At 34.7% G+C, this 27818-nt stretch overlaps 2 protein-coding genes across 2 annotated transcripts; both read right to left on the bottom strand.

Annotated features, from left to right (window-relative positions):
- Positions 1-63: 63 nt before the first annotated feature.
- Positions 64-2834, bottom strand: LOC113316306 (1-aminocyclopropane-1-carboxylate synthase 7-like). The gene is made up of 4 exons (XM_026564519.1): positions 2643-2834; positions 2255-2553; positions 1298-2136; positions 64-251 (listed from the first exon to the last, which is right to left on the bottom strand). Exons 1-4 carry the CDS (start codon positions 2832-2834, stop codon positions 64-66), a joined length of 1518 nt encoding a protein of 505 aa, XP_026420304.1.
- A 17990-nt stretch (positions 2835-20824) lies between these two features.
- On the bottom strand, positions 20825-22492 carry LOC113319394 (1-aminocyclopropane-1-carboxylate synthase 7-like). The gene is made up of 3 exons (XM_026567652.1): positions 22195-22492; positions 21808-22106; positions 20825-21690 (listed from the first exon to the last, which is right to left on the bottom strand). The coding sequence occupies exons 1-3, from the start codon at positions 22384-22386 to the stop codon at positions 20832-20834; spliced, it is 1350 nt and encodes a 449-aa protein (XP_026423437.1). The 5' UTR covers positions 22387-22492; the 3' UTR covers positions 20825-20831.
- Positions 22493-27818: the final 5326 nt, after the last annotated feature.

Here is a 27818-nt window from a genome sequence, read left to right as displayed (position 1 = left end):
TCTTTTGTTAGTCTTTTTTTGTTCATTTTCTGAATATCAGAAGTCAAAACTAATGTGGTTATTTCAGTACGGACAAAGAAAAACATGATTGTGTTTACTTATCAGGTATATTATTGGTGCTAAAAGAAACGTATCTTTCAATTTCACACTGCATATATCGTCATTAGAGTTCTTAAAATACTTTTGCATGCTTGATAATCTCTCATGTGCTGAAGATTGTTTGTTGGCAATAGGCTTTTTTGAGAATGTATAACGAGCTTTTTTGGCGAGGACATTTGGTAACGTATGATTGGTTTAAAAAGAATAGAAAAAGAGTAAAACAAAGGAAACCAAATTCTTAGGTGAGGACGCCAGGCAACATATAATTGGCTTCAAGATTACCAACTTAAAAGAAAAACCTAACTTACCGTGTTTGGAATTCTATGAAAGTCCAAATTCAACTTGGAAATCGAGTAACTACTACGTTAGGACACTTTTTTCCAAATTAATATGTAAGGAGGAGAAAATTCACACATATTTTGCGAAAATAAAAAGAAAAAATAAATAAAATCTGCACATATTCTTCCTATTTAATGTATTTTCCTCGCCACACCAAATCAAAAATACATCCCTTCAGGGCGGGGCACACCAAACCAAAAAATACATCGTCACGGGGCGGGGCGAAGCCCCGTGCACATCAAATCAAACAATGCATCGCCACAGGGCGGAGCGAAGCCCCGCACACACCAAATCAAAAATGCATTGCCACGGGACGGGGAAAAGCCCCGCTCACACCAAGTTAAAAGAAAAGAAAGAAAAAGAAATCTCCACATATTCTCCACCTATTTAATGTTTTGACCCGCCACATCAAATTAAAAATACTTCTTTAATCGTCCTACACCAAATCAAAAATGCATTATCATAGGGCGGCAGGGCAGAGCAAAACCCCGCGTACAACAAAAATTAAAAGAAAATATATTTCCGGTGCGTAGCACGAGCAAAAATTTAGTATATATTTAAAGATGAATTTTTTTTTTTTTACTCGGTAAATAAAGAGATATATTAAGAGGAAGGCAAAGAGTACACGGCTGCAACGCAGCTAAGCCACCAAACAAGGGGGAAAACACAACAAGAAAAAGAAAACCCAAACAGAACAACGCTAAGGAGGATCAAAAAACATCATTTTCCAATTACAGATAGCTTCGTGAAGATTAATACCAGACATGGAAGGGAGTCATCTTCTAAAAAAATCAATATAAATACAAAAAGAATAATGAATATTAATCGACCAATATTTAGTTCATGTTTCTTTGATAAGTTTCCATGAATCTGTAAATTCTCTTCAATACTACTTGTAACGTTTCTTCGCTCATGTTAGCAAAACAAACTCTAAACCAACCAGGTTCATCACAATGACAAGATGAACCAGGAGATATATTCAACTTAACTTCCTTCACCATTGAATTCCAAAGCATCAATTCACTTTCTTTTGTTAAATCCTTCAAAAATGGACTCAAATTCATCCAACAAAATAATCCAGCATTTCCTTCTAAACACTCGATTCCAGCTTTTCTTAGTCCCTCAATAATTAACCCGTATCTTTTCTTCAATCTTTCTCTATTAATCTTAATATAATTTTCCGTAAACTCCGTGTCCGATAGCATGGCAGCTAAGAGATTTTGTGTTTGTGATGAGACTAAACTAAAACTTGACATCCTTCTTGCAGTTGTCACAACTTTATCATTGTATGAATAAATAGTTCCGACTCTAAACCCTGGTAACCCTAAATCTTTTGATAAACTGTAAACAATATGAACCCTTTCCGCATCTTTATAGTTTCTTTCTTCTAGTATTTCTGCAACACTTACGAATTCGGTAGAAGAAAAAACTGAACCTGAGTATATTTCATCTGACACAAGATGAATGTTTTTACGTGTAACGAAGTCCAGGATCTCTTCGAGAACTTTACGCTCCATTGCTATACCTAATGGGTTTGATGGGTTTGTAATCAGAAGTCCTCTAACTTTGAGGTTCATTGATTCAGCTTCTTTATATGAATCTTCTAATGATTGGGGAGTAACTTGAAAGTTATTCGAGCTGTTGCAATGAACCGGAACAATTTTCACCCCAGTTCTCCATCTTAAATCCCTGTCGAATCTGTCAATCGAGCAAAACATATACTTAATACATTTTATAAGCATCCCGATATAGATCATTAAATCAAATTATGCAATTACATATTGATTCTATTTGGCAAATGTAATCATTTACTTACCCTGGGTAGTATGGAGTTGGAACCAACAAAGCATCGCCAGGGTTAGCTAAAATGAAAGTTAGGAGTTCATTTGCAGCTGTTGCACCGGCAGTAAGAACAACTCTTTCGGGATCGAATTTCACTTTGTCGCCTCTGATTTTCCCCATGAAACTTGTCATTGCTTTTCTAAAACTCTGTAGACCATGATAATCTTGGTATAGAGCGTTCTCTCTGAAGCTTGAAACCCCACTACTGTTCCTAGTAATTGGTTGTTTTTCTGCATTGTTTTCCAAGTATTCTTCTAGTAAATCAAACGAAACCTGCTCAAAACAAAGAAATTAATATATTAGAATATCCATTATTGGTAAAGACATCAATGTACAAGAATTTTGAGCTGATAAATTCTTACTTGATTTTCGGCTAAACCCATTTGAATAACACCAGACGGATTAGTAATCTCATCATAAGGGTTCTCATCATAAGCTTTCCATCCAGCAAAATATGGAGAATCTTCTCCATGAGTATCAGAGTTTGCAATGTTTGATAACTCAACACAACTACTACTAGTAGTACAAACTTGTTGGTCAATCTCAATAGCCATTAGCTAATCTAGCTAGCTAGAAAGATATACGGATATCAAAAAGAATTTGAATTCAGAATTTCAAATAATTTAGGTTTTTGATCGTGAAAAGATTTTAAAGAAGAATAAACAAATAGCTAGTATTCTCTTCCAAAGAATAATAGATGTAGAGAGATGGAGATAGAGAAGAATGAAGAATGAAGAGTGAATTGAGTGATGAGAAAACTATGAGAGAAAGAGTCTATATATAATGGGAAGCAAAAGTAAGGTCTAACCCCTTTTACTTGGAAAACGATAAGAATTTAATTTAGTTTCAACAAAGAAGTACCAATGACTGATGAGGTCATGAGCAAAACCATACCTCAACTTTACAGATAGTACTAGAACTAGTGTTAGTTTTATTATTTTATCTCAATTTCTTAATTTCTATGACAGCTATCTGGGTATGTAATCTTGTCATCACAATTCTGACTCCCAAAGTATTTAAATTTGTCTTAATCTCAAATCTACATCCCGGAAATATGGTGGTTGTTGTTGTTGATATATTATAGATAATGACGAGATACAAATATGTTTAAACTAATTTATCTATCTATCAAATTGTGTTTTCCATTAAGAGTTTCTACCACCGGTTTGCTTTTTTTTGTTTTTCCTTTCTTTCTTGTGGATATTTAAGAGTGAAGGGTCCATGGGAGCATGACACTATGTGCCAAACCTCAACAGCATGATGATTTCTCCATTCAACACAATCATATAAGAAGAAAATTTGATTTTATCACCTATCATAATCTGAGAATAACTGAAGTCACCCCAATAATTCAATCAATCAATCAGGAAAAATATTTATGGAGAGCCATTGGTGCATGGGATTCACCACTACCAGCTGCTTACTGTCTGAATCAAGTAACCAAGAATACAATTATGTTCCTAGTTCTCTCCTCAGCACATGAATTCCTCCTAGTTTGCTGGAATCAGATACCACATTATAAATTAAAGAGGATAATATCTAATAATTAGGGTATAATCTAAATGCCAAACCCAGATAAATGTAAATATCACCCTATAGCTATATATATAACCATTAACGGCAACCAAAATGCAAATTGAGCCATTCACACCGTCAAATTTTGAACTCACCGTCAAATTTTGAGCGTTTTTGCATGCATGGATCCACCATTATTATGGGGCGGCACAGACCACAATTAACCTTCAGGTGTGTGTTTTGGTGGATATATGTCATGGAGTTGTACGTATGAAATGACTTTAAAGAATCTTGACTTATAGAAGCTCAATTATGTGCATTTGCATTAATGCAGTGCCCGTATACAACCTGCCAACACTCGTACACACAAGAAATATAAACTCTACAAAAGCTAATGAAGGGGTGTAATGAGCTAAGCATTATCGATAAACAGTAGTACTTTAGTAAGTCTGAGGTACTACCTAATAATTCTTAGCCAGTTCTCAGCAATGTACACAACAGCGTGTATTTAGTATAAACACAAGCTGTGAACCCCAACTTCTATGGATAACTCACTGACTTTTTAAGCGAGAGTTTATCTAATGATTACTTATTTAAGGTTCTGGGAAAAAAAATAATTGGTCGGTCCGACCCTTGATTAAAGATCATAATTGCACACGAATACGTGCTAATTTATGGGGGTCAACCATATTAATATATCAAGCTGTACCTTTACGTACTGTACCTATACGTACGAAAGACCAGGCTCACACGGATACAAGTACTACCTATCAATTATTTGGAATCTATATTACTGTCAGTATGGTGGTTAACATTATTATCACTTTGTCTTTTGGATCAAGATAAAGGTCATAAACCATAACCATATAGCAACAGCCTACCGACGAAATGAGGTTCAAACACAAAGAGTAACTATACACTCGAATTGTTTAGATCAAAAGGGATAAATCGAGGAATCATATAATTAACATCGAAGATTATGTCATTTTGGGTTTGAATTAATGGAAAATGGGTCATTTGTCCAAATATTTTTAAATCACGGTTTAAATGGACGAGTAAAAAATAGTTTGGGTGAGATGGCCAAAAAAAAAATAGTAAGGATGAAACTGGTTTCAACCTAGCTTAAATTTAAAAAATAGCAAGGATGAAGCTGGATACATCCTGTGTAAATTAAAAATAAGAAAAAATATTTGAAAATGGGCACTATGAAACTGGTTACATCCTGCATATTTTTACATTTTTGTCCATTTAAACAGTATCAAAATCTAACTGTCCATTTCACCCAGGAATTGTTGATTTTGATTTTGTTAACCAATTTTGTGTTGAATTAATTATTTTATGTTTTGATGTTGGGAGATTAGAGATCATAGTTTACAACTAGACTGATTTTGACAAACATTTGCTGGCTTTAAAGCTACTAAGGAACTTTCTTATTAGATCTTAGAAAACCGTAGTTTGATTAAGATTTTTTTTCCAAACTATTTAATTAGATTGACTTCCACACCAAATGGTCCAAATCAATGAAATCATGATCACAAAATTGGTTAAAAAGACCAAAATCAACAATTTCTGGGTGAAATATGGACAGTTAGATTTTGATACTGTTTAAATGGACAAAAATGTAAAAATAGGCGGGATGTAACCAGTTTCATCGTGGCTAGAGCTGTCAATTTATAACCCGGCTTGCGGGTTGACCCTAACCCGGCTTGTTTCAACCCGGCCCGGCTTGGCTTGTTGTCTAAACGGGCCGGGTTAGGGTTTACATATACAACCCTACTAGAAAACAAGCTGGGCTAGGGCCAATCCGCGGGTTACCCGTCAACCCGTCAAAATTAATAAATATATCCCTCAATTCCACCAACTCTTTAAAATCCATGATTTGCAAATATATATTAGAATTAGTTAATTTCAAATCAATAAATAAAGATAATTTTGGATCTACCCAAACAAATATAACAATTTTTAGATTTTAAATAATCAATCAATAAATTAAATTACAACTTAGATTCATCAATCACATATTTATTCGGGATGTCCTAAATTGATAAAAGGACTAGCATAATTTAAACAGTGAGTTAGTCTTACTCACATTAATTTAAACTTATAAAATGATTAAAAAAAAAGTAAAATGCTTAGTTGATGTTAGGGTTCTCTGCCTAAAAAAACTAAAGCGCTGTAACCGGCTATATCGTTGATTAAGTGGCAATAAAAACGTCCACTTTACAACTCAGTGGTGGGGCTTCTAGTTAAACACCAAATTGACCTAGGTTCGACCTTTACTAAATGAATAATCCTAAACAATCCTAAATTTTAAATTTAATTTTTAAATTGATAACATTAACAAGCCAACCCGCCAACCCGTCAGGGTTGACCCGTCTAGGGCTAGGGTTGGGGTTTTGAGCTTGTTCGTGAATAGTACTAGGGCTAGGGTTGACCCTAACCCTAATACGGGTTGGCAAGCTAGGGCCGGGTTGACCCTAGCTTGCCCGTTTGACAGCTCTAATCGTGGCCATTTTCAAAAAATTTTTCTTATTTTTAATTTACACAGGATGTATCCAGTTTCATCCTTTCTATTTTTTAAATTTAAGATAGGATGAAACCAGTTTCATCCTTATTATTTTATTTTTTGGCCATTTCACCCAATTTTTTTTACTCGTTCATTTGAACCGTGATTTAAAAATATTTGGACAAATGACTCATTTTTCGAATCACGATATTTAGTTAGGTCAAAAGGAACGAACTATGCTACTTGCTTGCCAGTGGTACTTGCTTGGTCTCCTTTTGTGAGTGTCTCGAGCGTTTTCTCGTGGATTATCAAAAATGAAAATCATAAAATAAATCGTACAGTGCGGTGGTCTATAAACCGTACAGTGCAGGTGCAGTGTAGGCCTCTATTGTTATGTAGAGAACTCCTTAGTCGAAATTTCTTGGAATTCATCTAACTAGGGAGACATTAATTCTTGAGAGAAGACTACATCTACGACCCATCTATTCAATCCCACAGGCCACCGCCATAACACATGAAGAATTAATATCACACGGACAACCACGTAAGAGTGATCGCCTACCTTATCTAATACTAGTAACTATTGCCATGAGCCAGTCAAATAGTGATACTAATTGAAGGTGGTTGTGAAACATTAGCTGTATGACATGAATGATCACCTAACTAAATTTGGATGGAGTAGGACAACCTAAGTTTCTCTGGATCTTGATATTTCACGTGCAACGACATTGTTTACGTGTTTAGAATCTGGGTGTCGATGGTCAGTTGTCTGATTAGATTGATAGTACCGTGTGGGGACTGACTCAATGTATCCTCCTCCTTCGACACCACCAAATTTGGACTTGATCATCCTGCATTATTGTTCATTTATTAGTAACTTTAGCAAAAAAGAAGCTGGATAATTACGTCTCGCGCGAACACATAAACATTTATATGCAGATAGATGCCTACGATTAAAAAAAAAACAGATGAAGAAGAAGAAAATGGTATTTTATGGGTTTAGGTGCAGAGTAGCTTTTAGTTGAGTTTACCCACTTAATAAGTGTGAGAGGCTTAATTAGTTTTAAAAAATCATCCTCTTGGTAACAACTTTTGTAAGAAAATTCCCCAGAAGTGCGCAGTTTATCTAAGAAACATAATGGTGGTAACTTTTTTCGGCTTTGCTACACACAACCATGCGGTGTGCACCGAGAGGGATCTGACGGTCCCTAATGCAGTGTTCTCAGCATCAGAAGGGTGGTGGGCAGACGTGGGCCCCACCCTCTCTCACACGGTGCCCACCACGGTTCTAAAAATTCGGTGCATCTATCAGTTTCCAACTTTTTTATACTTCCTTCATTTTTTGAAAAAGAAATACTATCATTTTTTTTAATTTAGCCTAAAAATAAACCAAATCGAAAAAGTGATAATATCTTTTCCCAAAATCGAAAAAAAATATATCTTAACGAGGTAATTTTAATATCTTACAGTCAACGAGCAAGATACAGCGTAGGGGTTCTGCACTGAATGTAAGTTAGATAATCATTTCCAAGCATTTCAATCCCTACAAAACCGTACAAGCTACAATACCTCATGTAGTTGCAGGAAATCCTACAAGCCACACCCAAATCTCCAATTTCTAGATCTAGACATATTTCACATAAAAATGAAGATGAAAGTGTTAGAGATGCAAATAAAACACAAAATTTTTTACATGGTTCGATCCATAATGGAACATATATCCATGATTCTTCACTAAAATATATTTGTGTTACATAAGACTCCAGTAATAAGTGTTTGTGGAGCTCTAGATCCAAGTTGACGAAGGATTAAAGAGAAGAAGAAGATAATAATGTGTATCCTCCTTTCTCTCTTTTGGACATTTTCCTTATGTACTAGGGTAGTGAGGTGTAAATTCAATTCATAGCCTTTGCTTTCAACCTAAGCAAACTAAGTGAAATAAATGTGTGGGTGATTCTGTACTACTAAGTTGCTACTATCTAAGATGACGCCACGTGTAGAGTGAGATGTTCACCCCTAAACTACTATATATATAGTAAAAAAAATTAGACTTTATGATTGCACAAAATTGGTTAAAAAGACCAAAATCAACAATTTTTGGGTGAAATGGACAGTTAGATTTTGATACTGTTTAAATGAACAAAAATGTAAAAATAGGCAGGATGTAACCAGTTTCATCGTGCCCATTTTCAATTTTTTTTCTTATATTTAATTTACACAGGATGTATCCAGTTTCATCCTTGCTATTTTTTAAATTTAAGCTAGGATGAAACCAGTTTCATCCTTACTATTATTTTTTTTGTCCTTTTCATCCAAATTATTTTTTACTCGTCATTGAACCGTGATTTAAAAATATTTGGACAAATGACCCATTTTCCGTTATGATTGTTCCGCGATGGAGATGATAAATTGGAGGAGGATTAACCCCTAGGATTCATTCAAAATGAACTTTTTAGCATGTTGGAAACTACGCGCATCATTAGTATCATCATAAAATTGGTTAAAAATACCAAAATCAACAATTTCTGGATGAAAAGGACATTTAGATTTTGATACTGTTTAAATGGACAAAAATGTCAAAATAGTAAGGATGTAAACAGTTTCATCCTACCCATTTTCAAATATTATTTTTATTTTTAATTTACATCACATCCAGTTTCATCCTTACTATTTTTTAAGTTTAAGTCAAGATGAATCCAGTTTCATCCTTGCTATTTTTTTGGTGTCCATTTCACCAATTCTAATTTTTACTCGTCCATTTGAACCATGTTTTAAAATTATTTGGACAAATGACCCATTTTCCGTGGTATCATAGATTAGAAGACCTTTCAACATGAAAATATTTAAGACTCCTAACATACTCCAACAACTTACTAATATCCCGAAGGAGATTGTGGTCTTGCCATTTAAAATAACAAAATTAGAGGTGGCAACCTTTTTATATAGAAAGGCTTACAATCTCCTTTGATTATTATCTTCCTTAACCTTTTGTTCTTAATGCATTCAGCCCCAGGAAGAAAAGCCAAAACTTCTGCCTGTTTAGCATCTCTGGCTTTCAACAATCAACAACACCCTTGCCTCTTTTTCTTGCTTACACTCATAAATTGGTACACGTGAACGATGCACGGACTACACCACAACTGCAATAGATGGGCTTATTTTTGTAATCCTAACATGACTTATCTAGAAGCCCGGATATGGCTTATCTTAGAATGGTTTTTTGGAGACCATGGTTATTTTGGGGACCATGGTTTTATTTTGGGTAAAGACATTAGAAGTAAATCTATGTCACCCCTTATTTAGATATTTATATTAATACCTAAATTACCCTCTTGATTAATTTTTTGGTAATGATTAGTTAGTGTTAATAATAGTTAGCATAGTGATTAGTAAAATGATTAAGTTAAAGATAATTAATGAGATTAAAAAATCAGATGGCTTTTTTTTTAAAAAGAAGCAGAATTATTGAGAGAGTAAAGTGGGAGAAGATGAAGAAGGAAAACATGAAAAACAAAGGATTTTACCAACCACAACCGAAGGAAGAGTATTTGGTTACCCAGGTATGTTTCCAACTTAGATAATGTTGGTTGAATTGCTCCAAATTTTCAAAAAACTGTAAATTTTTAGGGTAGATTTGGGCTTGTTTGATTATCCTATGTGAAGCATAGGTTACCGAACTCATCTGAAAGTGTAGTTCGGTTACCTTTTCCATATACGCAGGTTACCGAACTCGTTCTTTAATGGAGGTTTTTAGTTGTTCGGTTACCTTTTCCATACACGCAGGTTACCGAACTTTGTTTATAGGACTTACAGAGTAATGTTCGGTTGGTTTGCAAACTTTAACCCAACAACATATCTAACTGAACTCCACATGTATGCAATTAGTGAAGAGTTCGGTTTGTCAAGATTTTTTGCGAACAAACCGAACATAGTGGAACAAGTTCGGTTAAATTGAAACTCAACATAGTAGGAAAAATAACACAGTTCGGTTACATTGGAAAAAAAAATTATTTTTGGAATATAAGTAGAGTTCGGTTACTAGATACTTTTAGAAATTTTTGCGAACCAACCGAACAAGGTAGGTAAAGTTCGGTTATATCATAAATCAACATAGTAGGAAAAATAACACAGTTCGGTTACATTTTATTTATTTTTTGTATTATGGGTAGAGTTCGGTTACTAACTAGTTTTAGAATTTTTTGCGAACCAACCGAACTCGGAGTTCGGTTATGAAAAATTAAATTCGTGATAACCGAAGTGTTCTTCGTGTTCTTGGTTTCAGAATGTTCGGTTACAAAACTAGTTTTTTTAAAACTATTCCTAACCGAACATGCCACTTTAACATCCATTTAAACCATATTTCGATGATTTCTACTCAATTTTCCTATCCAAAAACGAATTAAAAAGATTGATGGGTTTTTCAATCGAACGAGGAACGTCAAGGAAAGAGAGAAGAAGAAGATAATAAAAAAAATTTCAAAACTAAAAAAAATTTATTGCTCTTTTGATTTTGATTTGATTTTGATTTTGGTTAATAAATTCATTTAGATTAGATGTAGGAATATATCATTAGATTTATATAGTTATTAAGTTAGTTTTAATTTAAATTAAAGTAAAGGGTAAATGGGTATTTACCTAATTATGGGACACCCCTTATAAGTATAGGGAGGATGGCCTAATAAGACCATGGTCCCCCAAAAAAAAACAACATGGTCCCTAAAATATCGTTCTTATCTTAAAAGTCCAAATATGTCTTACCATATAAGCTCAAACATAGCTTATCTTAGAAGTCCAAAATGGCTTATCGTAGAAGTCTAAATATGAATCCTGTGTTAGGGCATACCGATGATAGACGCATTTTTGTGTTTATTTTGTTCTCAATGTTCTGTACTGTTAGTGCTCGATTATGTATTAATTATGGTATTTTATGTCCTTGTAGGTATTTTTGGCCAATAAACACTTATGTGGAAAAAGTTGCTCGAAAGTGGTTTTTGCACCACGGAGGACACGTGTTATTCGAACTCTCAGTGTTGGTTAAGAGGCACCTCAGTTACTAAGGAGCACCCTATGTACTATGCACACCCCATGGATATTCGCACCCCATTTCTGTTAGGGGGAGAACCATCTTCTTCTCCACGGAATGAACAGAATTTGGCGGGAAAGTTTTGGCTTCAACAGCGTATTTTTTGGTTATAATTTTATGAGACTTTTTTTTGGAGATTCGTGGCACGGATTGGTTGGTGATGAGCTGTAACAGTAAAACAGGGGCAATAATTGCCTTTGCTTCGTAAAAGGAAGGATATATTCTTGGTTTGAAGAAAACAGTTGTGAAGATATTTTCAAGGTTTTGTTCATGAAGATACGTGCTGATTTGGAGAGTTTTGCATGGGAATGAGTTGGCATTACCATGTTTGACTGAAACAGGAAAGGTAACATATTCAGATTCGGATAAAAAGGAAAATCTCCATTTATTGTCGACAAAACAAGAATGGGAAGTACGTATATGTTGTGTTTATTATGGGAGATACTTGACTAAAACAAGAAGATTTTATTCTCTGGATTATATTATATTGATTAAAAGAAATTTCTTTGCCAACTCAGAATCGCGTGAGAATAAAGAAAATATTCTCGAATTTAATGTCATTACTGAGGAGATTATGAGCATTTATTCAAAATATTTCTTGATTGTTGGGTATATAAATGATTCCTGGGAGCCAGAGAGGGGACATCGAGAGTCTGGGGAAGAAAATAGAGAGACAGCGTTGCAGATTCATTGTATTATTAGTTTTCTTTAATAAAAACACCATTTGAGCTATAAATTATATTTTTAAGTGTGTATTTATCATGAGAAGCTAAACCCCAACACTTGGACAACGGAGGAAGCAACTTTTCATGATTGTGGTAAATGAATTAATTCTTTTATTGACTTTTTGCATAGATTTAATTGCTTTATGATTTCTATTAATTATTTGTTATTTTGTTAGATGTCGCATGCTTAGTTCTAAATACTTTAGATGCGTCATGCTTTTAACTTACAAATAATATTTTATGAAATCTATTTTTGGCAAAGAACTAGAGTCACAACTTCTTTTGTTTGAGCTATATTGTCTAGAGTTAATGACTGAACCATAACAATATGAAAAGTAGTGGAATCCCGCGTCTCAGCGTCTCTTCATCTTGTGACAAATTGTGTATATATATATTTCTCCTTATTTTCTTTATTAAGTCTTAAAACAAATTCTCAACAAATCTGAGTGAACGAATCATCTTAGTACAACATCATTGAAAAATACCACCAATTTTTGGCGCCGCCGACGCGGATTTGTTTATAGATTTGTTTTTAGGTTTTCTTTTTATTATTTCTGTTCTTTTCTATGCGTTTTGGTATTCCTTATTTTCTTTCAGGTTTGGAGCTAAGCTAAAGAAAAAGAAAAAGTGTTGAAAAGAAAAGCGAAGCTAAAGAAGGAAACAAAGAAGGGATCCAAAAGAAGTAAAGAATAAGATTTTGTATATAGTTAATTTATTTTTATTTTATTTTTAGAAACTGTATATAGGATTTTGTTTTTGTAATTTTTAATTTATTTTTGGACATTTTAATTTTTGGACATTTTTTTGGACATTGGACATTTTTTTTAAAAACCCTACGGAAGGGTAGTTTTAAATAAACTGTGTGCAGAGAAGGGCGGTGATTACGATATCGTCTCGGCCCCTCGGGTTCGTACATGACATAGGAGTCGTGGCCTGAGTCGACTGGAACGGGAGGTAAGAATTCTAAACACCCGCGAATCTCCTGTCAGCGGGTGTACTGGATGATTTTGTATGCATATATGTTGAGGAATCGAATACGGCTGTTTTAATTTCCTAGTAAAGGGCAAGGCCTGGCCATACAAGATAAGGGTTCGGATTTCATAACCATTCCCTTCTTGCCCGCCTTAGGAAAACGAAACCAAACGCGAACCTAAGCCTAAAATTTTGACTAGAACGAGACCGATAGGGTAACGAGCTTAATAGAAAAGTCATTCGAGAAATATTGGTTACTCTTTTAAGCATACTTCGAAGTTCATAATGGTTTTTGTGAGTTGAATGCGTGACTGCGCCGCCTTGTAATAGCGGTGAGGCCTTGGGTATCAAAGCTCCACTGAGCTTCCCTCGCCTCTATTCAACTTACTTTGACTCGGATTGATTCCAGAGGGGTTTGCTTAAATTGTAACGAATTACCTTTCGAAGGATTAGAAGCTGGTCTAGAAAAAATCTAAGTGGAGCCATCATACTTTTTGTTTGCTAGATAAAATAGGCTTATTGTGGTCGAGTCAGCGTTCTTTGTGCTTGTTTAGAATTCCTTTGCAGTTAGGATGTCGAACTGATATTATAATAGCCAATACAATGAGTATCCGACTGAGCAGCTTGGACATTATCCTTTTTATGACCATAGTGTGAATAGTGATTGGGAACGCGAAACTTTTGAAGGTTATGGGTTATACCATGGTGAGCCCAATTACTATCCACATGCGCACCGGTCATACGAGCAAGAAGACTGTAGCACTAGTTCCTCGTCTTTGGAGGATGCAATGAAACTATTGAAAAGTAGTCCTTTTTATGATCCTTCTGATAATTACTCTTTACTAGAGTCAACACGTAAATTAGCTGAGTCAACACGTAAGTTAGCATAAATGAATAACTTAGTTTTTGACGAAAGAGAACTTTCTATAGAGGAATCCCTCAAGTTGATGGCTGAGACGAACGAAAGACTTGCTCGAAATAATCTTACTTTCCAATATAGTGTTTCCAATAATACCCTTAAAAATGAGGATAGTTATTGGCATAATCAAGATGACAAGGTTAGAATTGGTAACACTACTTGTTTTGTTGAGGTTCGATCATTTTCATGTTATTATAATGATGATTATGATGAGGATAGTATCGATGAAGAACATGAAATATGTAGGCATAGTGATCAGGAATTTGTTACACCGATTGAGATTTATAATGATAGTACTGTTTCTAGTACAAATCCAAATAATTTTACTAATTATTCACCTATTCAAAAGGACGAGGATTTGACTAGAGATACCCCCGTTTTAGATGATGTAGTATTTCCTGTCTACGAAGCCGATGATAGTTTTGAGGAACGAGTTTATTCGGAGAATATTGTTTTAGAGTCTAGAAATTTAGAAACATTAGACTTAGAAGAAAAAAAATGAACTCGTAGAAATGAGTGAGGATGAACCCGACTTAGAAGAATCAATTGACCATTTTCAGGAATCCGATGACCTAGAAATTAGCGAAGTTGTGACTAGTCTTTCTAGAGACACATAAAACTCTAAGTTTGGGGGTGATTATCAGTCTCCGTGTGCTTTAACTCTTATAAAGTTCCCTCGTGTAGGACTTGACATTTGTGCCTCAACCATCTTACAAGATTATCTTCGTACAGTTTTTCCTGAACCTAATGATGTCCAGAGAGAAGCTCAGTTGTTGGAAACCCATCATATGGTTGATGTGGTTAACCCAGGATATGATACCAAGATTGACTTTGTTTTCCCTCCAAATACTTTTCTTCCAATTGTGGGAACATTTGATTTTAAGATGTGTCGGTTATTAAGTTTTGAGACTAAACCTAATTACTTTAGGAGAATAGGGTCGACACATTTGCTTAAGGAAGACCAACTCTTTCATTGTGGTCAGTTTTGTGAGTCAAGTCTAATTGACTTTAAGGATCCGAAGTTGTTCAGGTTATTGTTATGTGCTTCTAAGTTCCTACTTGAGTATTTCCAGACTCTACAACCTGATCTTAAGAATCCTTCTTTTGAGGAAGTCATGTCTATGAAAACATTTTATTTAGACCCTTTTATAGAGCCTGAACCTGAGCCACAACTAGAGATAGTTGTCTTAAACAAAAAGTTAAATAAGGGTATGTTCGGTATCTTCTTGGTCTGTTGCAGTTTCCTCTTCTTGTGGTTAGCACTTTTTGATCCAGATGACCCACAATTATTCCGGCTACTTCTATATGATTCTATGAGGTGACTAATTCCTTCCGATGTCTGGCTGAAGACTTTAAACTTAGCACTTCTTGGGAGGTAACCCAATCTCATGCAACACGGTAATATCTTTCCTTAACTCTTTTGCTTCAAATGGTAACAGTTTCTCCTTGTTCATATGCTTTTAATTTTATCTTTAGAACATTGATGACAATGTTAGATTTAAGTTTGGGGGTATGGGAGAAACTTTTTAGTTGCACTTTTGAAACTTCTAGCGTCACATGGTATCCGGTTAGCTAAGTTTACATACTGTTTCTCACCGAAAAGATAGAAATTGGAATGCTAGGGATAACAACTTATTGAGACATTAGAGAAAAAGACATTGAGATCTTTGAAATTCAGGAGAGAACTTGTTCCTTTTAGAGGGTAACCACGATGGACCTAACCATCCATGATGGAAAGGCAAGTAGGTCAGGAAATGACAGAAAGACAAAGCAACCTCACAATGTAATCATAGTTACTGGATTACGACTCTCTCTCAGTAGAAACTTATCATCATCAAAAAGCGGAGCGACATCAAAATCTATGAAGAAAGTTGAAGACGTTTAAGGTTTAGAAGCAACAATAGAAAAGAATAATTCAAAAATCAAAATTGAAGACTCAGAAGTTATAAGATCAAATGATATAAGTTGTTGGAATTCATGATACCAAGACATGACAAGTTGCGAAGATCCAAGTTCTAAAGTCCTTCTCTCATGGCCATGTAAATTTTTGTCTTGTAAATTTTTTGTTTTCAAAAAAATAATAATAATAATAATAATAAAAAAATGAAAAAAAAAAATGAAAAACGAAAAAAAAAATATAAAAAAAATATAAAAAAAATATAAAAAAAATCCAAGTTTTAAAGTCATTACGTTCTTTTTGTTCAATAAGGCCATAGGGAAGTAGAAATTTATAAGTCAAGCAAGAAATCGAAGAGAAGAGTTAACTGTCAAGGTTCTATGAGGTTCGAGAGTTTATCATCAACAGTTGAGGACCGAAGAAGACGTTATTTCTACTGAGCACTATGAGAGAGTCGAAGAAAGATGCATTTTGGTTGCTTTGTTAGTCCGCTTTCAATATGGCACAAGATCTTTCTAGCACTGGTTTAACTCATCACACCTAACTAGTCCAGTTGTGAAGCAGATGTCCCTCTCATCTTTATCTCTCTCCTAACCTTATCCAGCTTTAAAGCAGCGGACGCATCTTACAATGTTTATCTAGCTGTGTAGCGGATATCTCTTTATCTAGCAGTGTTGCGGATATGTCTCCCCTTTTCTTCAGTCAGCTTTAGAGCTGACACCTTTAATTTCCATGGCATTCCAGTTACTTGGAGATGGGTTGAGAATATGTATGTCCTCTTAGATCTTTGGATACTTGTGACCAATTAGAAGTCATGGTTTTTGTGGGTACACCTCTGATAAACCCACCCGAGATTAACTCGGTTTTATTTTTTAGTCTTGCTCGAGGACTAGCAAATAATAAGTTTGGGGGTATTTGATAGACGCATTTTTGTGTTTATTTTGTTCTCAATGTTCTGTACTGTTAGTGCTCGATTATGTATTAATTATGGTATTTTATGTCCTTGTAGGTATTTTTTGCCAATAAACACTTATGTGGAAAAAGTTGCTCGAAAAGTGGTTTTTGCACCCCGGAGGACACGTGTTATTCGAACTCTCAGTGTTGGTTAAGGAGCACCTCAGTTACTAAGGGGCACCCTATGTACTATGCACACCCCATGGATATTCGCACCCCATTTCTGTTAGGGGGAGAACCATCTTCTTCTCCACGGAATGAACAGAATTTTGCGGGAAAGTTTTGGCTTCAACAGCGTATTTTTGGTTTTAATTTTATGAGACTTTTTCTTGGAGATTTGTGGCACGGATTGGTTGGTGATGAGCTGTAACAGTAAAACAGGGGCAATAATTTCCTTTGCTTCGTAAAAGGAAGGATATATTCTTGGTTTGAAAAAAACAGTTGTGAAGATATTTTCAAGGTTTTGTTCATGAAGATACGTGCTGATTTGGAGAGTTTTGCATGGGAATGAGTTGGCATTACCCTGTTTGACTGAAACAGGAAGGGTAACATATTCAGATTCGGATAAAAAGGAAAATCTCCATTTATTGTCGACAAAACAAGAATGGGAAGTACGTATATGTTGTGTTTATTATGGGAGATACTTGACTAAAACAAGAAGATTTTATTCTCTGGATTATATTATATTGATTAAAAGAAATTTCTTTGCCAACTCAGAATCGCGTGAGAATAAAGAAAATATTCTCCAATTTAATGTCATTACTGAGGAGATTATGAGCATTTATTCAAAATATTTCTTGATTGTTGGGTATATAAATGATTCCTGGGAGCCAGAGAGGGGACATCGAGAGTCTGGGGAAGAAAATAGAGAGACAGCGTTGCAGATTCATTGTATTATTAGTTTTCTTTAATAAAAACACCATTTGAGCTATAAATTATATTTTTGAGTGTGTATTTATCATGAGAAGCTAAACCCCAACACTGGGACAACGGAGGAAGCAACTTTTCATGATTGTGGTAAATGAATTAATTCTTTTATTGACTTTTTGCATAGATTTAATTGCTTTATGATTTCTATTAATTATTTGTTATTTTGTTAGATGCCGCATGCTTAGTTCTAAATACTTTATATGCGTCATGCTTTTAACTTACAAATAATATTTTACGAAATCTATTTTTGGCAAAGAAGTAGAGTCACAACTTCTTTTGTTTGAGCTATATTGTCTAGAGTGAATGACTGGACCATAACAATATGAAAAGTAGTGGAATCCTGCGTCTCAGCGTCTCTTCATCTTGTGACAAATTGTATATATATATTTCTCTTTATTTTCTTTATTAAGTCTTAAAACAAATTCTCAACAAATCTTAGTGAACAAATCATCTTACTACAACATCATTGAAAAATACCATCAACCGACAGAGCCGGGTCTGAGGGGGTGCAGGAGGTGCGACGCAAAGGGCCCATCTCAGACCAAGGCATTTTTTTCATGCACAAAACTAAGCCCAGTTATGAAAAAAAAAAAATTGGTATGCAAGCGCAGGTATAACTTATTTCTATTAGCCACGTCTTCTTTCTCTTCTTACTTCTTCCACGGTCCACGTCTTCTATTGATCTGTGATGGGAAGATTTCTTAAGAATTCCCAAATTTCTCTCAAAACAAAACCAAACCACCCCGCTCTTCTCTTATCTTTAATCACTCTTATTTAGTGAAGTAGGCTAATAATTAACACTCTTATTTGGTTAACTAACTCACAGATGGGAGAAGTTGAAGTCATTTACAAAGATACGGATGGTAAATACTAGGAAAACAAGACGACAATCTTTTTCTGGACCCTTTTTTTTTTGTGTTGAACTAGACAATATGTATAAAAGCAATGCTTATAACCGTAAAGAACTTGTTATGTTTATCCTAGCTATATATGTATATGAATCATCTTAGTTTCGTATTCTCATTGCTATTCGAAATTGTCGGGGAGAAAAAAATAATTGAACGTAAAGAGGCCCTGCGATTAAGTTCGCACCAGACCCCTAATACGCACAGGATCGGCTCTGCATACCGAAACCTTTTAGGACATACAAAATAGTTTTCCCATCAGGGTGTGATAAGGGGTGCCTAATAGGCATGTAATGACATATATGCCCTTAAATGGTTTATATTACTAAATTATCCTTACCCTTAATTTAAAAACCAACAATAATAATCAGTTTTAAACTGAGATATCTTCTCTTTTTCTCCAGTCGATCCTCTCTCGCGGAACCATCTTTTTGTTTTTCATCCTGACAGTTAATTGTTGTCTCGTGAAAATTTGATCGTCGATCAAACACAACTATAAAATGACTCGTACAACAAAACCAGCAGTAAGTAGTCACTCTAAATCTTCTCCTAATCCGTCAATTGAAGAACAAGAAGAAGTTGAAGGATTTGAAATAGAAATTGAAGCAAAAATTCAACCGAATGAAGAACCAACTCCTGAAATGAGGATTATAATGTATTTCCTATACGCCCATATCTAATTTTATTGTTTTTGATTGATAGAATAGGATTAATTCATAAAAAACTATAGCTTTTTGCGGTTAAGTAATGAAGTTCGGCAGATAAGTAAGACAAATTTTATGCCGAACTATTCATTGTTCTTAGTTCTGAACGTGCTCATGAACAGTTCGGTTGATAATTAGTTTCTAAATAATAGCCGAACTTTGTATTATTTATATAAAAATTATTGAAGTTGTGAAGTTCGACTGATTCTAAAGTTGAATTATTAGCCGAACCTGATATTATTCTCCAAGTTCTATAAATAAGTCAGATTCGGCTGATTCGATATTTAGTTTATAAGCCAAACTTGTAATTCAAAATGGTTCGACTAGCTCGTTATAAGCTGAACCTATAACTTGATTTTTCTTCTCAAAATTGATGTATGTCGTTTTAGGGATTTGGATGTCTTCTTTATGATATTGAAGATAATATGAATTATAGGCTTTAGAATCGTTCCGGGCCGTGTCTGTTTGAGATAGAAGTCAATTTCGCATCCAAATAAGGCCTAGACCAGTGTTAGGTTCGGCTAATATCTTACCAACGGAAAGAATGTGTAAATGACTACTACTTTTTCTACTTTTTCCTTCTTCATTCCATCTTCCCCCAAATTAAACATTTCATTGTCTGTTATAATTTCGCTAGTTTAACTTTTAGCGAATCAAACCATGCGTTTGATCTCTATAAAGAAGTGAAAGTGACGAATAAAAAAGAACGATCAAGAATATAATAAATGAAGAATAGATCGTCCAAGTGGTGGGCGTATAAAACTAATAAATATGATACAAATTCTTGCACAAAAATCTAAATCCTTATAGTATAAAAGGTACTGGGTGGGTATGGGGCTGGGACCTTGAATCCTTTCCCCACCCATCTCATAACTTAGGTTCCATGTATTACTAATACCCAACCCCATCTCCGTTTGTGCGGGCGAAACCTTACCCAAACGAACCGGGTACCTACAGGGATGGGTCTGGACGGGGCAAATGGCCATCCCTAGCCACATCCAATAATTGCATTGCTCTACAAGGAGCTGAATCAGTAGTTAATGTTTGTTACCAAAATATGAACAATTTTGTCATCCTTGGACTTGGAGCGTTGTTAATTTGGAGAACCAAAATTGTACCCCGCAAGAAGTGCTTTGTGATATTATCAATTTCTATAACAAATTAACAATTTCCTATTGAACTCCCTAGAGTCTGTATGATTTTGTTATGTAGCCGAGTCCATGCCATGAAATTTCAACTAATCATGAGGCCCTTAGCTAATCTAGGACTGTCACCAAACGAGTCTGGTCTGTCAGTTATGAAAAATGAAATTAATATATCAGAATACAGTATTTCTTTTTCTTTACAATATTTTGAGATGAAAGATTTCATCTAAAGAATCAATAAATATAAATACAAACAATAAATTAATATTTACTTGTTAGGTTTGGGTTTCAATTCTTCATGCTTCTTTTTGATAAGTTTCCATGAATTTGTAAATTCTCTTCAGTACTACTTGTAATGTTTCTTCACTCATGTTAGCAAAAGAAACTCTAAACCAACCAGGTTCATCACAGTGACAAGATGAGCCAGGAGATATATTCAACTTCACTTCATTCACCATCGAATTCCAAAGAATCAATTCGCTTTCTTTTGTGGAGCTCTTCAAAAATGGACTTAAATTCATCCAGCAAAATAATCCAGCATTTCCTTCTAAACACTCAATTCCAGCTTTTCTTAGTCCATCAATGATTAGCTGATATCTTTTCTTCAATCTTTCTCTATTAATCTTAATATAATTTTCGGTAAACTTCGTATCCGATAACATGGCAGCTAAGAGATTTTGTGTTTGGGATGAGACTAAACTAAAACTTGACATCCTTCTTGCAGTTGTCACAACTTTATCATTGTATGAATAAATTGTTCCAACTCTAAACCCTGGCAATCCTAAATCTTTTGACAAACTGTAAACAATATGAACCCTTTCCGCATCTTTATAGTTTCTTTCTTCTAGTATTTCTGCAACGCTTACAAATTCTGTCGAAGAAAAGACTGACCCCGAGTATATTTCATCCGATACGAGATGAATGTTTTTACGTGTAACGAAGTCGAGGATCTCTTCGACCACTTTCCTTTCCATTGCTATGCCTAATGGGTTTGATGGGTTTGTAATTAGAAGTCCTCTTACTTTGATGTTCTTTGATTCAGCTTCTTTGTATGCATCTTCTAATGCTTGTGGAGTAACTTGGAAGTTATTCAAGCTGTTGCAGTGAACCGGAACGATTTTTACACCAGTCCTCCATCTTAAATCTCTATCAAATCTGTTAACCAAATAAAAAAATACCAATTAATACACTTTAAAAACAATTATAAGAAAAGGAAGAAAAAAAAATCTAATAGCAAAATTATGAGATTCATGAAGTTGTTGAATTACTCACCCTGGGTAATATGGAGTTGGAACCAATAAAGCATCACCAGGATTTGCTAAAATGAAAGTTAAGAGTTCATTTGCAGCTGTTGCACCGGCAGTAAGAACAACTCTTTCAGGATCGAATTTCACTTTGTCGCTTCGGATTTTCCCCATGAAACTTGCCATTGCTTTTCTAAAACTTTGCAGACCATGATAATCTTGAAATAAAGCGTTCTCTCTGAAGCTTGAAATCCCGCTACTTTTCCTAGTTGTTGGTTGTTTGTCTGCATTGTTTTCCAAGTACTCTTCAAGTAAATCAAATGAAACCTGTTCAACACAACACAATGTTAGGAACTAGTCTCCTTCAATAGAAAAGACATGAATATACAAGAATTTTGAGGTGATGAAATCTTACTTGATTTTCAGCTAATCCCATCTGAATAACACCGGATGGGTTAGTAATCTCATCATAAGGGTTTTCATCATAAGCTTTCCATCCAGCAAAATATGGAGAATCTTCTCCATGAGTATCAGAATTTGCAACATTTGATAACTCAACACAACTACTACCTGTAGTAGAAACTTGTTGATCAATCTCTATAGCCATTAATAAAAGATATATAGTATATAAATATGAATTCAGATAATCAAATATTTGTGTTTTCTTTTGACAAATCCAAGAAATGGAGATAGAGAAGAGAAATGGAGGGAGAGAGAGATTGTGGAAAATGAAGAGTGATTTGAGTGATGAGAAGATAATCAGAGAAGAGTTTATATATATATATATAGTCGAATGTTCTAAGCCCTTTTTCTTGGAAATGAGAAGAATTTAATTAAGTTTCTCTCAGTAAGTGTTTACCAATGATTGATGAGGTCATATGAGCAAAACCAAACCTCAGCTTTACAGATAATTGCTGGTGAAGTGACAGTAGTAGTAGTTTTTAGTTTATCTTAGAATTTTCTATGACAGCTAGCTGGGTATGTGATCTTGTCATAGTAATTTTCTCCTTCCAAGTATTTAAATTTGTCTCCACCCCCAACAAATAAAAAAATCTACATCAAGGAAATATGGTGGTTGAGATATACATGGTGATTGAAATTTAAGAGCATCTCCAACGGTAGGTCAAAAAATCTTATGTGGATGTCATTGCTAGATCCCATTTATTTAGATTTTATCCCTGGATCTTAACAATATCCTTTTTACTAAAACTCATTTCCAGCAATTAAGGTTATACAATGAATTTTAGATTTAGATAAATATTAAAAAAAAAATATTTAGCTTGATTCCATATTAAAAAATATTTTTTAAAAATAAAATTGATGACATGGAATTAGTTAAGGGTCATCCCGAAGGTATAGTTAAGACTTTCTTTAACACCTTGGTATTTAGTATTTGATCCCTCCTAGTTTGTAGGACCTAACCATTGAAGATGCTTTTATACTAAATGGGGTCTAAAATCCTATGTGTCATTTAAAAAAAATATTATCACCCTTTTTTGGAGATGCTCTAAACATGTACCGTTGGATTTTCGTTGATATACCAGTGGATGGACCCAAAAATAATTAATAATTATCTTTCATCTAATTTGACAGACATTGTTTACATTACCAAAGTATATCAAATTGGCATTTTTAGTTTATTGAATATACTCCCCATCAGATGGAAATTGTTGCTTTAAGCATTTTCTCTGAAAACATTGTCGCTCAAACTTTTCAATACATGCATCTATCATTTCATGGACAACTAGCACATGCATTTATAATGTACATAAAATGATCATACTTCCGTTAAAAAGAGAGTTAAGTGGTGACCCACAGTTAAATATGTTAATGATTTTACCTATATGTTCTTCATATTATCCTTCCACACACAATTATAATTTTTTTTTAACGGTGGTGCTATTTGTAGGTGGTGGTGATGCCGCTTACATATCGTTACACCGCATTCAGAATCGTAAAACCACATTCAGGTTCGTTACACCGCATTCAGGATTGTTACACCGCATTCACCCAAAGGGTTCACCGCTTCCCCTTCGGGGTTTAGCAGGTATTCTTAAGCTTCCACCACCACCACCACCACTTCATCACCACCACTTCAACCAATTAGTTAACTAGAAAAGGTATTTTGAGGGAGGGTATATTTGGAAAAGATAACACCGTTTTATTCAAAAGTGTTAAATCGGATGGAAAAGGACCATTTTGTAAATGAATTATAAAAATATGATCATTTTGTGATCGAATTACAAAAAAGTATGACCATTATGTAATTGGCCCTATAAAAGAATCCATGTGCAAAAGACTGATCAGTACAACATAATGAGATGAATGGAGAAGAATGAATTCATAAAAATCAATCAGATTAATTTGAGGATAACCAGTAATCATTCCATCATATCAATCAACCAATGATTAGTAAAGATATATTTTCCAAGTGACAAATCGATGGTATCCATCACTAGATGTTACTGTCCTCTTTTGAAGATGTGAGTTCTTTGTTACAGTTTTATCAAGATACTTTTTTTTTTCTTTTTGGCTGGTGATCTTTCTTGTTTTCAATTGAATTTCCAACTTAAGTGGTTATCTATTACGACTACTGGTGTTTTTTCCTTTTTCTTTTTTTTTTAAATTTACACAAGTAATATTTTATTCTTTTAGTTCGTGGAATAGCCAGTGTTATTGTATTACAGCCGTAAAATCATCGAGTGATGATATCAATGACGTGCAGTTATATGTTGTTAAGGAACCTTAAGCTCAAATTGGACCCTTACCCCGATTACCAGTTTGTTATCGAAGTGAATATGCAAATTAAGTTTGCAGTTTACTCCTGTTGTGATAGTATAATGTGAGAAATAGTGCATGGCAGCATGGGAATCACCACAGCCAGCTGCGTACTATCCAAATCAAGTTTAATTCAAGCCCAAAGGCAGGAACTGAAAGTTTACACTTTATCTCTGCATGTTTTTCCTCTCCACTTGAATTAATGCCAATCACATGTTACGTACACCTTTTTAGAAATCACAGATCATGTAAAAAGATAATGTTGATTAAGATGTTCGTTGAGTTTGTAAAAAGAATCAGATAATACTAATTACATGTCAAGTCACTCTTACACCCTCTCTGGGTAAAACCCAGCTGTTTTTGAAGCGTCATGATCCATGAGAAGGGGTATGATCATTCGTATGAAGCTCAGTCCCCTACTACTCCATTTATGTTATCAAAGTCGTATATCATTACGTGGGATACCAAGACACGCTATTCTTCCAACGAAAATTCACATTGACACCGCCAATGTTGTGCATTTTTGCATGCATGGCTCCGCCATTGTTATTGGGGCCGGCAGGACTGTGCAGTATCCGTGTATCTTCATGTATAAACACAAGCTGTGAACCCCAACTTCTATGGATTAGTCACTGACTTATAAGTGGAATTTCTATCAATCAATAGTTAATTTAAGATCTTAATTAAAATAAGTTCGTGGTCCAACTATTTGAAGATCGTGATTGCACACGAATACGCGCCAATTACCCTCATAATTGTTCCATAATAATTGTATATGGAGGTGTCAACTGAGTACGGTACGTACATGGCCAGACTCATACGGACTCGAGGATCTTTCCTTTTCTATGTGGCAAATCTTCTTCGGATGTTCAAATAATTTAACGACAAAACCACGACGTAACCACTGATTATCTGAAATTGATACAGTAACCTTTTCAGATACAATAACTTACCGACGAAATCATTTTTCATCATCCATGATTAAGGCGACGATAGGCAACGAATAAAATTCATTTTAATAATGTAATTAAAAGTGAATTTTGTTTTTATTTAACCACATTTCTTTGTTTTCTTTTTGGATGTTTTGTGGAAAAACATTTCCGGGTGGTTGTTCGGTACATGATGTGAACCACGATGAGCCACATACCACACCAAGTAAGACCCAAAATCTCAACTTTGTTCTCATAATTTTGGACATTTTTGATTAGCAATAAATTAATTTCTAATATTCTTTAAAAAAAATCCAGCACCACGACAACCCACACACACAGGCTCATATGCTGCTTCATTAATCAATAACCTTGGAACTCGTGAAAATTTGCATTTTTTTAATAAATTGAAATGAAAAATAATAAATTGGTGAGATTGCCGCATAAAATCAAACAGATATAGAGCGACTACACACTCATATTTTAATAATAATAATAATTCAGGAATCAAGCATGAAAAGTGATGTTAGGCTTTTATTTTATATTTTCATGTTGGCAGATTGAGATAGTTTACAACTATACTGATTTTGACAAACGTTCGAACTTTGAAGCTGCTTAGAAACTTTCTTATTAGAGCTAAAAAGTACTAGTTTAATTAAGGTTTATCATCATCTAGTTATTGTTTTTAGATTGACTTCCACAATTCAAATCATGAGTTTTGTCATAGTTTGGTTCAAATGAATATACTAGCCTGTAGTGCTTGCTTGGTCAACTCACTCGTGATGGTTGATAGGTTTTGAACTTGAGTGGATCAAGTGTTAATTGGCTTTGAGGTGCAGTGGTTCAGTTTTTGCTTGATGGTTGAGAATTCAACTATCTTTGGTACTCGGTAATAAAAATATCACTTATTGGAAAACGCAGAAGTATGTTTGAACAGTGATTCTCCTTTGTAGCACAATTGAGTTTCCTTCTTCTCTTCCTTTGGGCCATGTGGGCATCTTTTTCCTTCTTCTCTTCCTTATCCTAGTTCGCTGTTGGTAATAAATTTCTTCTTTGCCAACCAAAAAAAACAATTGAGTTTCCTTCTAGGAAAATAAAATTCCAACTCGAAGTTTCCTCGAACATCATTTAGGAAGACTATATCCATAATCCTCATATCCAATTCCGCCATAAAGAAGCAGTATCAAAATCATACGGCTACACACATCACGGTGACAACACTATGAATCAGTCAAATAGTGACACTAATTGGTGGTGGTTGTGAAACATTAGCTGTATGACATGAATGAAATACCTAATTTAATTTAGTAGGACACAACCTAAGTATCTCTTGATCTCGCGTACGTGCAACGACATTATGTACGTGTTCAGGATTAGGGTTTGGTGGTGGTCTGATTAGCTATATTGATAGTACCGTGTGGGGACTTAATCAATGTCTCCTTCTTCATCACTACAAACTTTGAACTTTGATCATTTTGTATTATTCATCATCATTTGTTAAAGCAAAAGTAGCTTAATGAGACATACACACGAAGTCAGGAACACATATTTGTAAAAAAAAAAAAAAATTGAGAAAGGCAAAATTTTATTGCGGGTATAAATTCATCAAAGAGATGAAGATACCAAATCAGAAGAGATAGCTTGAGCTACCTGTTAATTTGTAATATTTATTATATGCATATTTACTGAAAAAATAAAATGGTACTGTAGGTTAGCTGTAAACTTGTTTCTTGATGTTGCAGGGTTTTGAATTTGTAGCTTTTGTCAGCTCTAGAATGAGAAGACCAAAAAATAAGAAATTAACATGTAAAACGGAAGTAGAGATTCAACGCTAACAAAAGTTACAACGTGATCATCAAATACAAAAAAAAAAAATGATCTCCCAACCAATTCAGATCCCAGAAAACAAAACAAACTAAAAAAAAAGTAATGAAAATCTAAGAAAATGATTACAAGATTAGACCAGACCTTCAACTTTGAGGTAATGCCTTTGCCGGCCCTTTGCCGCTCCGCTCTGCTGGTAGTGTGACGGTTTGGGACCCGGAAACTAGGACCCATTACTCAGTATTCGTTCCCTAACCTTTCCGGAGCGGTAGTATCCTGATGAGCGGGCTGCGGGATACCTAGTTTCCGCTCGTCAAACCTTGCTATCTAGTGGAATGTTGAGAAATAGGTCACCATAGTGATTGCTTTCTCTACATTCATAAACAGTTGATACACATGTTTTGAATTCGTAACTTCTAATGCCTGCAAATCCACCTCCATGCATTGGCCAAGAATCTGAAACTTCTTCCATGTTTCTTACATTCAGGCCATTGCTCTACATTGTCTG

The sequence above is a fragment of the Papaver somniferum genome, chromosome 10, assembly GCF_003573695.1.
Source record: "Papaver somniferum cultivar HN1 chromosome 10, ASM357369v1, whole genome shotgun sequence".
Classification (NCBI taxonomy): Eukaryota; Viridiplantae; Streptophyta; class Magnoliopsida; order Ranunculales; family Papaveraceae; genus Papaver; species Papaver somniferum.
Note: the sequence above shows the minus strand (reverse complement) of the source record. Positions and strands in the feature narration are given on the sequence as shown.

Bases quoted from the DNA above. Each gene is read 5' to 3' on its own strand.
- LOC113316306 (XM_026564519.1), bottom strand. From the start codon at position 2,834: ATGGCTATTGAGATTGACCAACAAGTTTGTACTACTAGTAGTAGTTGT. The intron at 2,554-2,642 runs GTAAGAATTTAT...TGTTTTGAGCAG, and splicing joins TGGGTTTAGCCGAAAATCAA to GTTTCGTTTGATTTACTAGA. The intron at 252-1,297 runs CTTATCAAAGAA...AAAAAGCTCGTT, and splicing joins AATTTACAGATTCATGGAAA to ATACATTCTCAAAAAAGCCT.
- LOC113319394 (XM_026567652.1), bottom strand. From the start codon at position 22,386: ATGGCTATAGAGATTGATCAACAAGTTTCTACTACAGGTAGTAGTTGT. The intron at 22,107-22,194 runs GTAAGATTTCAT...TGTGTTGAACAG, and splicing joins TGGGATTAGCTGAAAATCAA to GTTTCATTTGATTTACTTGA. The intron at 21,691-21,807 runs GTGAGTAATTCA...TTTGGTTAACAG, and splicing joins CCAACTCCATATTACCCAGG to ATTTGATAGAGATTTAAGAT.